General features: G+C 31.4%; 1 protein-coding gene across 1 annotated transcript; it reads right to left on the bottom strand.

The window, feature by feature from the left end:
* Nucleotides 1–5,225: 5,225 nt before the first annotated feature.
* Nucleotides 5,226–5,849, bottom strand: LOC126842124 (eukaryotic translation initiation factor 4E1-like). The gene has a single exon (XM_050579016.1). It carries the CDS (start codon nucleotides 5,847–5,849, stop codon nucleotides 5,226–5,228), a length of 624 nt encoding a protein of 207 aa, XP_050434973.1.
* Nucleotides 5,850–13,337: the final 7,488 nt, after the last annotated feature.

The following is a 13,337-nucleotide window of genomic DNA, read 5'->3' as shown; positions in this document are numbered from 1 at the left end:
ACATTTTTTACTAGTCAAAAACTAGTTTTCGAAAAGTCTGTTATTTTTATCTGCACTTATCTTAAGTTAATAGGCTAATTTTTTTATTTGTTTTTTTTTTATTTGAATAATATTTACAAACTCTGCTTGCTTAGAGCATAATAAGCATATAGTAACAATATAATACACGGAAGGATTGTAAGGCACAAAGTTGGGATGGATTTGCATAGGTGTTCATACCAGAATACATAATAATACTATATAAAAGCATATATTTTCTGTGTCAAACATGCATAGATTTTGTAGGTAGTATATGTGTAAGACCATTTTTTTTTGTTTCGTTAGTTGTTCTTAACAGCTGCGAAATCTACTATAATAAAACATACATACTAAAAAGCGTTAACAAAACCACTAAAAACGAATATGTACAAGTTATTATACCTTTTTTTTTTTTCAGGACATAAAATACATTTTATAACAAACAACTTTAAAACCAACGTACATATTTTTACACTGTAACTAACACTGTGGTTTTAAGAAAAATAAAAAAAGAAACAATCGGGTAATAACTCTTTTGATCCAAACCGTCGAAAACAATTTTGTACCAAAGAAACAATAAAAATTAACTGTAAACCAATGATTATATTTTGTATACCATACAGTTTAAGCATCAAGCTACCCATATCACACTCTAATATTATAACTTAACGATAATATATTAGGTCAAAGCAGAGTATACTAGGTTATGGTGCAGTCTACACAGCTCAATAAACATAGTTCAACATATGTTATTTTTTAAAAAATCTAAAAAAACAGTATTAGTGTTTCAATAAGTATTCATACTAGTATTATACTAAATAAATACTATGCAAAAGTGCGTTTACCGTTTCTAATATAACTCACAATTTTTGACATCAGTAAGTAAGTATAAAACTTAGGATTTAAAGCTCATAGTACTCATTCAATATGTTTATGTTTAAATCTTGGAAATTGGTAGTTTGCTTCATTATACAAGGAGTTAACATATTGAATATTGTGAGCTTGAAATTTTCAGTGTTAATCCTTCAGACGAACTAATCAGAGTTGAAACCTACGATACTGGTTACCATTATAAAACCATTTACGATAAAGACACTCTATTCGTTATGCCGGTTGGTTTCATGAGTCACGCAAGAACGGTTAAGCTCAATGAACTCAAGTGTGCATTCCTTTATATCGTCAAACTGCATATGCATATGAAACTTAATTATTTCAATGAAATCAATTACGACAGTCACACCACTTGATGAATTTTTATTCATAGAGGAAATCACTAAGATGATAAACATAATGCTTAATGAAAATGTTGGGCAAATTAAAGAATTTTGGTTAGCCAACTTCTACGCCCACGCGTCAAAAGTATAATTTGATGCCAAACGTAAAAGTTTTTATGGTACGCCTAAAAAAAGCATTTTAGAGATGCATGATTTTGTCTTCGATGAAATTACAAAATATTTAAGATGCAGCTGCCACCGAGAAAACTCGTTTAGTTTCAATTACGAAGAAAATCTGCTAGCGAAAAAATATCCCGCAGTTTTAATCAAAAACGCACACAAAGAAGTTGTACTTGAAGTATTTGCAATAAGACGAAATAAAAAATTGCTAGACGATTTAATAAAAAAAACATTAACACGTCACGCTTGGGAACTAATAAAGACATCAGCATGAAATTTAATAATGATACACTGAATTTATCCAAAAATAATAAAACAGATTCTTCATCAGGTTTTGTAGTAATATGGTTCTGGGTTATAGGTAGCCAGTGGACGAAGAAGAAAAACCATTAACGATAACCTAAAAGCCCCAGGAATACTAGCGATATTCCTATACAGTAATGATAAATTCCTTAACGATCCCTTGTACAGAGATCCAATGATCGCCCTGAAGTTATCTAATCCAGAAGTCTCCTATAGAGAAGCACAATATAGGTGTTACCTTCTTGCCTCTTTTCTCCTATTTAGTCATCTCGCGGGAGGACTGCTAATCCCAATGACCTAAACAAAAATTGTAATTAATCCAATGGAATAGTTCAGGTTAATCTGTATCCAGTGGTGAAAGGGATGGCTGTAGACGACAGGCTAATTACGCCTCTATACACGAGTGAGACAACATTAAACAACGACGGTAGAAAGCTACAGAAAGTTGTTACTCTGGAAGCTGGTAATCAATCGTGCACATCATATTATGAAAAAAATAAAACCACTGGACAGTGGCCTTTAACAGACCGTCACCGTAAGAATCTAGATAAAAGTCAAGTTGAAAAATTTGAGGCAATGTTTGATCAAATGTTTTCGGATTAAAATTCATCGGTATATGAAAAATTTACTAAAATAATAAAATTTCTTGTAATTTTACAATTTGTTTAGAGTTGGAGTATAATAAATTGTTTAAAAAAAAAACCATATGTTTTCGGTAAATTATTGTGGCGCGTGGTGACAAAAATTAACCGAAATCATGTAAATAATAAAAACATCCTGCCATAGGCCCATTTGGCATTTTTATTAGTCTTTTAATTTTTATTCCTTTCAACTGTATAATATGCAATAGCTTCAAAAAATACAGAAACGTACCCTTCGGTCATCGAGTCCCCTCTACAATGAGTTTACAGTGCATAAAGCTTTAACGTCCTTGGGAATTCGCTAAAAGTGGAATTATTTCCGTTAAAAAAACCCTAGTAATGTTGAGAACCGTCTTTCCTCGAAGAAATGACTCCCTAATACGTCTTATGTCATCAGGTAAGTTATTATGTAAAGTTAAATCCTGTGGCCCAACTACACCGTACCATATTTTCCTATTTCATTTTGTTTTAACTTCGATGCGGAGTAGCGATGCTATTTCATCTTGCATTTACCTAACACAATATATTCACTTAAAATTACAATATACATATTAAATTTAAATGAGACCTCCTTTTAATAAAGTTGCTGTTCCATACCCATCAGTGTGGGCCCACGCCACAGATTCAGCCTAGAAGTTTACTGATCCTAAATACCTGATTCTGGTTATACCTTGAATAGTTCTTAATAGTTTAGTATACTATAACAGAAGGTCGTCAAAACGAGGCTATATGGTTCTACTTTGTGGCTCATAATAGTAAGATTTTAGTAAATTTCCAAAATAGCTATGGGAAGACTACAGCTTGATATAATAAACCCAAAGTAATAAATATAGACAAAATAAAAAAACCAACAGCACAAAAATAAACGTGACCAGGAGGTGCCAAGTTCCGATTTTTTCGTTAATGCTCGTATATTCTTAAATATAAATTATTTGAACTATTTTTAGAATTAAGAGAAAAAGTTGACAAATTTACACCAGAAACTTTACTTTGTCATCAAATTGCGAATTTGAGAAATATATCTGCATTTAAATATGTATAAGTATATTGTATAATTCATAACGCTTAGCAGTTTATAGTCAATACAAGTAATATTGTGAAAACTGAATATTTTTCATTTTTAATTATTACTTTTAATATTATTCTGATTTATATTATAAGAAAACTATTAACCCTTTTAAAAATTGATTCAAATTTTATTCGTTTTTATTTTACTATATTAGTACTACCACATTATGGACTAGTAATGGACTTCAGTAAAACAAACATTTAAAAAAAAAAAATTATATTGTTATTCGTTTGTCCTCTGTGAAGAAAATCGCTTGCTTTTGGAGTTAATATTTAAAATTTAATAAAAAATAATATACAAATTTATCTATGTTTTTAATTTTATTTTTACTTCACATTTAAACAACAAATAATTTTAAACCAATAGCATATATGTATAAAATATTAACTTGTATGAAAACAACAAATTACAAATTTGCAAAACAACAGTACCTAATGAATAAATTGTTATTATAATTCAAATTTAAAAATTATCGAGGAACGAAAATGTTCCTTGTTTAGGAACGAGGAGAGGAAATAGTCACTTTTTTAAAGGAATAAGTGTCCGTCTCTGCTGGATCGGTCCGCTTTTCTTCCGCAGTCATTGTTACCAGATTTTATAGACCAACCTAACCTAACCTAAGGTAAGTACTTCTAAAAAATCTATAATAACATAATCAATTGTTCCTCGTACCTAAATAAAGAACATTTTTCGTTCCTCAAAATGTTTTCAATTTGAATTGAAAAGTAATTTATTCAATCGGGTACTGTTTTTTTTAATGTTTCTAATTTTGTATTTGTTTTTTATACAAGACGAATGTGAACACACAATTCCATCAATAAATGCCAATAAAACTTGTTCGGCTGCCACAAATTTGCATAAACCTCCATAAGTATTAAATTGTGACATATCAGTAAAGTAGTCGGTGAAACTGCGATAATTATTTTCGGTATTATGTGACATCATCGAATAATCTTCCCATTGACTTATTACATTGTCACTATCGTTTTACGTGCCTATTGGACCTTGTCTTAAGTTTTATATAATACAATATATATTGCCCTAAACAGGTAAGTTCCGCCACCTATAATTGGAACGATAGTGTGAGGCGTCATTATGCCATTAATTTTCAATAATTCACAACCATACTATTTTTTTTTTTTTTTTAATTAAAATGCAAAAAATGTTATTAATCGAATTCACTTACTATAATGATTGAGATAGTTTATAATCGTTAAATATATAAAAATCCCAAGTCACGATGTTTGGTAGCGATGAACTCCGAAACTACTTAACTGATCTCGATGAAATTTTTGACACTGTGAGTAATTTGGTCCAACTTGAGAAATAGGATGGGTTGGATAGGAAAAATTGTAAAAAGTGCCCGGAAATTGGAAAATTCAAAATTTTAGTGAAAGTTTATTCCAATAGATGGCATTTGGACGGTTGACAGCTGATCTTATTTATTCATAGTTTCTTGCCAAAAAGTCATGGTTTTACATATAAACTAATAAATTGTATAATTTGTGAGTACTATATGTCAATTGTATTCTAATTATATACACAGGCAGCTAGTTAACAATATAATTATCACCGTTATTCCAGTAAATACACAGATGTAAAAAAAATCCAACCAAGCAATAACGTTTTTTTTTTCTAATTTTACCTATCTAGCCCATCCTATTTCTCAAGTTGGACCAAATTACTCACAGTGTCAAAAATGTCATCAAGAAAATAATCATTATTCAAGAGTCAGCAGACTAAAGCATGATCGCCACGTTTTATAATTTTTGCCTAAGCAGATATATTTTTGTTTGTTGTTTACAGGGCGTAGTCAAACTCTTGCTGTTGAACTCCTTCGTGCAGCCTGTACTTGATGTACTTGATCCGGTAGACGTTGGCGATGGACTTGTGCCAGATCTTGCCGATCTCCAATATGTACTCGTAGTTGCTGGCCGTGGTCTTGACTGTCCACAGGGCCACCTTGTGCATGCTCCGCCGGACGTTGCACGTGACGCCGCATATGTACTTGGCTAGGTGGCCGATGTCGCCGCTGACCAACATGAACAGCATGTCGGACCAGATGAAGTTCAGGTCGGCGCTCTGCGCGCTGGCCTGCAACAGCACCACCCAGGCGCCGGCGCCCTTGTTGGGAGCCGCCTCCCACATGGGCATTATGCCCTTCTTGAAGAAATAATAGTTGTAGCCCAACGGCAGCGCGGTGGGCAGCTTTGCTTGTTTGTACGCCGCCAAAAACTGTTTGTCGGTGGACACCCCGAACAGCTCGTGTACGTTGTCCATCCAGTCTTCGTCGTTGCGGCCGCCGCCGCCGCCGCTGCACTCTTTGCACCACAGCGTCCAGTTAAAGGTCAGCGGGAACTCGATTGTTTGATTTTGTTGTTGCTGTTGCTGTTGCTGTTGTTGCATGTCATTCGACGCGGCCATTGCGTCGTCGCAACGATGCCGTATAACGTACGGACGGTTGTTTGTAATTTGGCCGGTTGCATCGTTTCTTCTGGTTTTTCACACAACCGAAAAGACGGAGAGAAAACAAACAAACGCCCGACGTTACTGTTTTATATTTGGCCAGTGCCGTTTACGTGTTGTTTCCAATAAAATTTTGATCCACTTCAAGAAATTAAACGCAGACGGCAACCATTCCACAAACAATATCTGTTTGGGGGAGTTTAATTTTATGTTTTTTTATTTCAAAAACAGTTACCCTTAACTTGGCGAAGTATCTTTTAGGATACACAAAATTGAAATAAATATTCCAGTGAAAATATAAAAGATGTGTGGACTGTTTTTGTGTTCTTTGGAGAGATCATTATGGTTATTCGTAACATTTTACACATTTTCGCGCGATATTATACTTGTTTTGTCGTTTCAAAAACCATGTTATCGGCCATCATATCATTTATATTTGGACTATAAATGGACTATGGTTGTCTAAATATTTTATGAATATATTAAAATAAAGTCAATCACTTATTTAGTTATCGATAATAGATATCAATCACCGTATACGATACAACGGAAAAAGCGAATATATTATCTACGTTAATATTGTTTAACAAATTAAACGATAATACAAATTTTAATTAATATAACGTATCAAAAATCAAACGCGATAAATGATAATTGATAAAGGCGCGTGTGCTGCTATCAGATTAGTGACACAGCAAACCTTGATTAGATTTCATGCCATTTGCGGTAATCGTGATACATGATACGATTTGACATGGTCACGTGGCCGCTGCTGCGTTAGTTAAAAAAAATATAGTGTACCAGCAGCATGGAAGAAAAACTAATAACGGCCAAAATGCAAACTACGACTTTATATATATGAAGATTAGATTAGATATGTCGTCAAGACATTCAAAAAGGTTTTTAATAACGCTTCTGATAGTCCAGTATCCATGAAATTTACAACATATTCCGTAGATAGAACAAAGAGTACTCGACTGTCATTTGATGCCCAATTTTTTAATCAAAGACCAGCTGATGACAATGACTTATAGAGTTGATCATCCAATTGAGTAGTATTTTCTACCATGTCAACTCCCGTCATTAGATCATTTACATAGAAATCTTGTGCTTTGCCAGGATAATTAGTGTGTTAGCCGCTAAGAATGGGACTGCAACTGTGCCATAAGCCACTGTCATTAGTTGAAAAACCTCTAGAGGACACCTAGATTTATAACACCAATAAATTAGTTTAAGTCTTTTTCGGATACCCGTATCTGCCTGTACATTTTTTTTAATATCGGCAGTTTCTTCAGTAGTGGGTTGTTTAGCCCAGACGAGACATTCTTTAATATTTTATTAAAAACTAGTGGAAAATTAAGATCAATTTGTATGAGAAAGTTCAAAAAAAAAAAAAAGTTTAATAATTAATAAAACCCAATGAGATATCGAGTAGACCACTTGAAGATGATCACCCTGTAGAGAAAAAAAGGGCCAAGAAACAAATTAATAATTTTCAATGTAAAACATATTTTCATTTAAAATAAATAACTACTTTGACAAACATGCGTAAGTCTATGCACCATATCATAGTTGTAAAATTTCTTATAAAAACCAAAGAATATCAGGTGAGTGTCATAATTTATGGTTTTACCTATTTGAAAGAGTAGAAAGTCATTTACAGCAACATGCGCTTCAAGTTCGTTAGTTTCCTATGTTTTTTATTACTCATCCAGCAGACAATTGCATTTTCAGATCAGGTAATATTTTTTATAGCTATTAAGATTTAGATTATATTGTTAAAATAATTATTAAGTTTATGTAATAACACTAGTAATTGAGTATTTTTCATAACGCACCAGATTAATGATGTTTTTTTTTTTAATATTAAGAATAGTATTAAGTACTTATGCTAAACAAAGTTTTACCATTATTTTCACGATATATTATAGAACTATTTGTTTTTCTATTTGCTGCTATCATTGTTATTTATGCATATATTAATAAACAAATTAATTTCAGGAGTTAAGAGATTTATATGCCGACTTTGTGGGAAAATATAATGTTGGAAAAGTATCAAAAGGTTGGACAATAGGATATCTCATGACACATGGTTTTCCTGAACAAGATGCCAAGAAGGCTGCTCGATATTTAAATGGTATGTATAAAATAACGATAAACATTTAATAATTTAAAATAATAAATATAATTATTAGTGTTCGAATCGCTTAATTTAAGACTGGACTTTTTAATATTATATTATATTTTATTCTTATTATATTATATAGAAGCAATTTTATCTTTATGTTGCATAAAACTAATTTATAAAAAAAAGAGCAATTGATTATATGCTAACTAATAAATGTATAAAATATTTCTTGATTGACAGTATCAGGTGGAATAAATAAACATAATTTCAGAACAATGTTATTAAAAATAATTTGACCTATAACAGTGTAGGTTCCAGTGAGTTTTTTCCTATTATTTTAACTCTGAAAGTTGGCATATTTTGTCCATTAATTCTTTTTTTCTTTTTTATGATTGTCATAATTTTTTTTTAACTTTATCTTTACAATTTTTTGATACCCTATGGGTTTTTTAGTGTATTTAATTTGGTGCTGGATTATAACGTACCGGTTAACTTTTAAAGTTGGGATTATGTGAAATATTTTGATAAAGGAAAATTGTGGAAATTACTATTGTGGTATAGCGACATGCACAATAATAATTGTACTAAAAATGTGCAAATTAAATAACGTGCAAAGGTTGTCCACAAAATAAATAAGACTAAAATTATAATAAATCAGATTTTTTTTAGAAGAAAAATTTAAATACCCATTGAAGATTAGCAATATATTTGAATTGGAGAAATTGTCGATCGACAAGACATTAAAAAAAAAAAATTATTATTTTTTGGACAACCTTAAGAAATAAAATTCTTGAGTTAGTTATTAGCTAAAAGTAGCATCATCAAAAACTAAAAAAATGTATTGCAACCTTTGTGTACTATATACGTTGTAAAAAATAAAAGTATTGAGTTAGCTTATAGCCAAAGATATTGTCATCAACAACTTAAAAAAAAGTCATTGCAAGTGTATATGTGTTTGTTTATTTTAATGTGAATATTTATACATTTCAGTTGAACATAATACCGTAAATGAATTTGTCGCCAGGATGCTGAGAGGTCAACATGATGAATTAAAATAAAACTAGATTTAAAACTATCAGTTATTGATATTTACTCAATCTGTTTTTCAAATCTTCTTTTTTAATATAAATTCTAATTTTTTATTAATAAAAATGTTAAACTTTATAAAACATCTCCTATGTCATAAAATCATTACAACTCAATGTACTAAAAATATACTTCGGAATAAAAGATTTGACCATTATTATACAACTTGTTCTTTATACATAAGGCTAAAACTTTAATACGATGCTGAGAAGATATTGGTTTTACCAATTTGTATATTATCATAATATTATAAAATAAGCTTTTTAACTTGAAGCTATTCGATGATATAGAACTATTTATTACTTAAGCAATATTTTCAATACTGTTAAATAAGGAATGGAAAACGAAAATCAACATTTGTATTTTATGGTATAAAAACAGTTATTTCTTCATACTGTGAGGAAAAATAACAATAACTTTCTCGATACTCCACTATCTATGACTATACCTACCTTTTACCACTATACCTGTCTTACCAAATGAAATAGTAAATTTGCTACCATAAGATTAAAGCTTCGTGGTTACGATTTAACAACACTAATGAAGTTCTAAAACAACTACTTAAAAAGAAAATTAAGGTTCTAACATTCAGTTATAACTCAGTGTAAAACCTTACATATTTCCAAAGCAATGCTGAGACCAATATAGGCGTGCGATGTACAACTACGGGGTTGTGCCAAACATAAGCTTTAGCACAATTTCAGAAATTCCTCTTCCTCTTCAACGCCTTAAAAGACCATAACACAGAGACCTATTAGATTCCTGCAATTCCTGAAAAATATTACATTTATGTAGTTATAACCACAAATCTTTTAAATTTATTTTGTAGTTTGGTCATAAATAATTATAAAATATAAAGACAACACGTGTACAAATTACATACATGGTACACGTCATAATCATCGATTGTATTTAATTACATGTGATTTATTTATACGAAAGTACAAATAATACCTATATACCAAACATAATAAGTGTGAAAATTCTAAAATAGTTTCTTTGTCTGATTCGAGAATATTGCCAATTTATGATTTATTATAAGGTTTGATTTTTCACATGAACATGTTTAATGGTTGAGGGTCGGCTTAAAAGTTGGTCCAAAAAGTTAGGCGGATGTCACAATTCAAGTGACAGGGAGGGAATGGTTGTGCACTCTGGGCAATCTGATCTTATTTTTGAGTTGTTTTTATTTACTGGGCTTAGACAGAATAATTTCTTTCTTTTCAATCATGGATCCTTACTTGTTATGATTTTTTAGTAATATAACATTAAATACTACGGTTTCTACAACCCAGGCTGTACTAGTGTCATTGGGTATAATTACCATCCAGAGTTTTCATATATTTATGAAGGACATACTTAACTTAATAAGTCTAATTTTACTGCTACAATATGACATAATCTTAACTGTGTTCATTGGGATAACACAATCATAGGGAAATCCATCGATGATCATGTTGAATGTATTTATCAAATATGAAATAGTTTAATTGATAAATACATGGCCAATTTATCCAGAAATCGTTTTAAAATGGTTCCGTTCCCAAACTTTTCTCTGCTGCTAGAAGCAAGTGTAAATATTTTACAAACATTAGCTAACACCGAAGACCATCTCTAATGCTTTAATTAATATACATATTTTTTTACCTCAATTAATATTTTATTCCATTAGAAAACACAAACCGTATTGTTCAGTTAAACAGAATTAATAGAACTAATATTAATGAATATTCTCCTACCCTTAGTGATGTATTACCTGTAAGTCGGCCGCCCAAAATATAATGATAACAACTTTAGTCGTTGTATTATAAGAAAAAAATCGTAAATAGCGATTTTTTCACACACATTTTTCTTTCTGATAAAGTCTTTTAAAAATTAAGCCATCTCTATTTCTGATATCCTATTTCTTAATCCTCCAAAGTACCAATACTATTTGTTAACAGTAGAAATACTACTGAGAGAAATCGGTCATGTGATGTTAAGGGGGCCGCAGCATGGGCTTTATAGCAAAATATTAAGTATAGATACTAAAATAATAAAAACGCCACCCCATTGATAACATTTTTCTCTCTATATTGTGAGAATTTGGTAAATCTACCCCTTAAGGGGGTCGGAGCACAACTAGTTTTCATGCGTTTTAGACTAATAAGCGGTGCTAAATTAGACATACTTCCCAATATTGGATTTTAATTTTAAAAAATGTATGCATTTGTTGACAAATTTTCTAGGTTTCTTAGGAAGGCAATTTTAAATTTTCTCTTTTGAAGACATCCAACATTTTAGTTTGAAAACTCAATTATTCCCGAATTACATTTGGTTGTTTTTTAGGCATAGCAAAATTTTAAATCGAAAATTAATATTTTGTTGTAAAAACCATGCTGCGGCCCCCTTAACAATTAAATCTGAATGGGATGGACACTTTTTATTTAAAGATTTATAAAGTCCATTTTTTGTAACTTGAACTCTGAAAATTTGACTAAAGATGGGACAAGTGCGACCCTATATAAATACAAATTTTCAAAAATCTATATTATAGAGTCATAACCTGTACAGTTCAAACCGAACAATTATAGTATTAAATTTGTCCTGATATAAAATATATGTCTTATGCCCAAGTTATCTTATGTACACATTTTAAACAGTAAAACGTTGAATTCAGATTAAAGTTGCATAATACATCAGGGTGGGTAAATTATGATATGCTATACTAATATATTTTTATATTTTTGTACAAAGTAATTTGACTAATAATCGCTTTTGAAATAATTATTTTAATGGTAAAGGTGTCTGGCAAAACCTAACAACTTGATTTGTATAATAAATAACTCCACTTGTAATTAATGTTTAAATAAATCATTCGTGTACATTCTATTGATTTTTATTAATAATAAATGATGTAAATCAAAGTAAATAATTTATAAATTATGACAATCTCTACAGGGTGTAACATTATAATATATTAAAATCGAAAAACGTTTCATGGCATCGCATCGCATTTCCTGTAACCGTTATTTTTAAATAATAAAATTAGAACGCAACGATTCTTTTCAGTGATATAAGTTTTATTATCGTCAGACGGCAACACGATGATTTTTACCATTTTACAAGTCAACGAACGTCCACCACTGAAAGGGGCCAAATACAACAAGTTGGTGACCACTCTCAACCCAAAAAGCAAATACACTGTTCACTACCGGGCTCTCAAGCAGGCTGTAGACCACGGACTGGTAGTGACCAAAATGTACAGAGTCATCAAATACAAACAGTCTCGTTGGTTGGCTCCATACATCGAGTTTGCTAGTTAGTGGTATGCTGTCCCAGTGAGATTGCCAGCTCTCCATTATGTTAGCCATAATAGTTTTCATTGCTGCCGGGCGATGGTTTGGGTCAAATGCCCCGAGGATGCAGTTAAAATAGCCACGTTCGCAGCTAGGTCGGCTTACTCGTTCCCAGCTATCCCTATGTATGACGAGACCCACATAAAGGAAATTAAGCATATAAAATTTCTAGGATATGTTATATATATAATATATTTCCTTAAAACTTCCCAAATCAGTCAAATATATTCTTTTTGCAAACGACTGCAACATTTACAGCAGTGGTACTAACGTCTGAACTACAACACTTATCAACACAAATTATGATAAGCTACAACAAACAACACCATATGTGTCTTTTTTCCAAAAGCAATTATCTAGCCAACTGGTTTTTGTTGTAAGAAACGAAGGTCGAACGGTCACGAGATCATGAGATTTTATATTTACTAGATTAGATATATCGCCAAGACTTTCGCAAAGCTTTTAATGACGCTTCTTATGGTCCAGTACCCATGAAATTTACAACATCATCCGTAGATAGATCAGAGAGTACGTAACTGTTATTTGATAGCCATTTTTTTAATCGAAGACCAGCTTATGACAATAACTTAATGAGTTGATCACGCAGTTCTATAGTACTTTCTAGGTCTTAGGTTTCCTACATAAATTCGGGATGAGCTTCCTTTAGATTGGCGTTTTTCTAACCCACAGAATCTCTCTAGTGTTATTCGCTTCGGGTCTCCCAGATATGATACGTCTATCTTAAGCGGTAATGACACGATGAAGCGACCGGACGCATCTTAAGAAGTGGTGTGCTTAAACCAGTCGAGACATTCTTTATTGTTTTTATAAAAATATTAGTGGAAAATTAAGATCAAGTTGTATGTGAATGTTCAAAAAAAAAAGTTTACTAGT

This window comes from Adelges cooleyi, unplaced genomic scaffold (assembly GCF_023614345.1).
Source record: "Adelges cooleyi isolate 19-005CV unplaced genomic scaffold, UGA_ACOO_1.1 ACOO_flye_CR_arks_rails_tigmint_CR_PRNA_446, whole genome shotgun sequence".
Taxonomy (NCBI): Eukaryota; Metazoa; Arthropoda; class Insecta; order Hemiptera; family Adelgidae; genus Adelges; species Adelges cooleyi.
The sequence above is the reverse complement of the archived record's forward strand: the minus strand, read 5'-3'. Positions and strand labels throughout refer to the sequence as shown.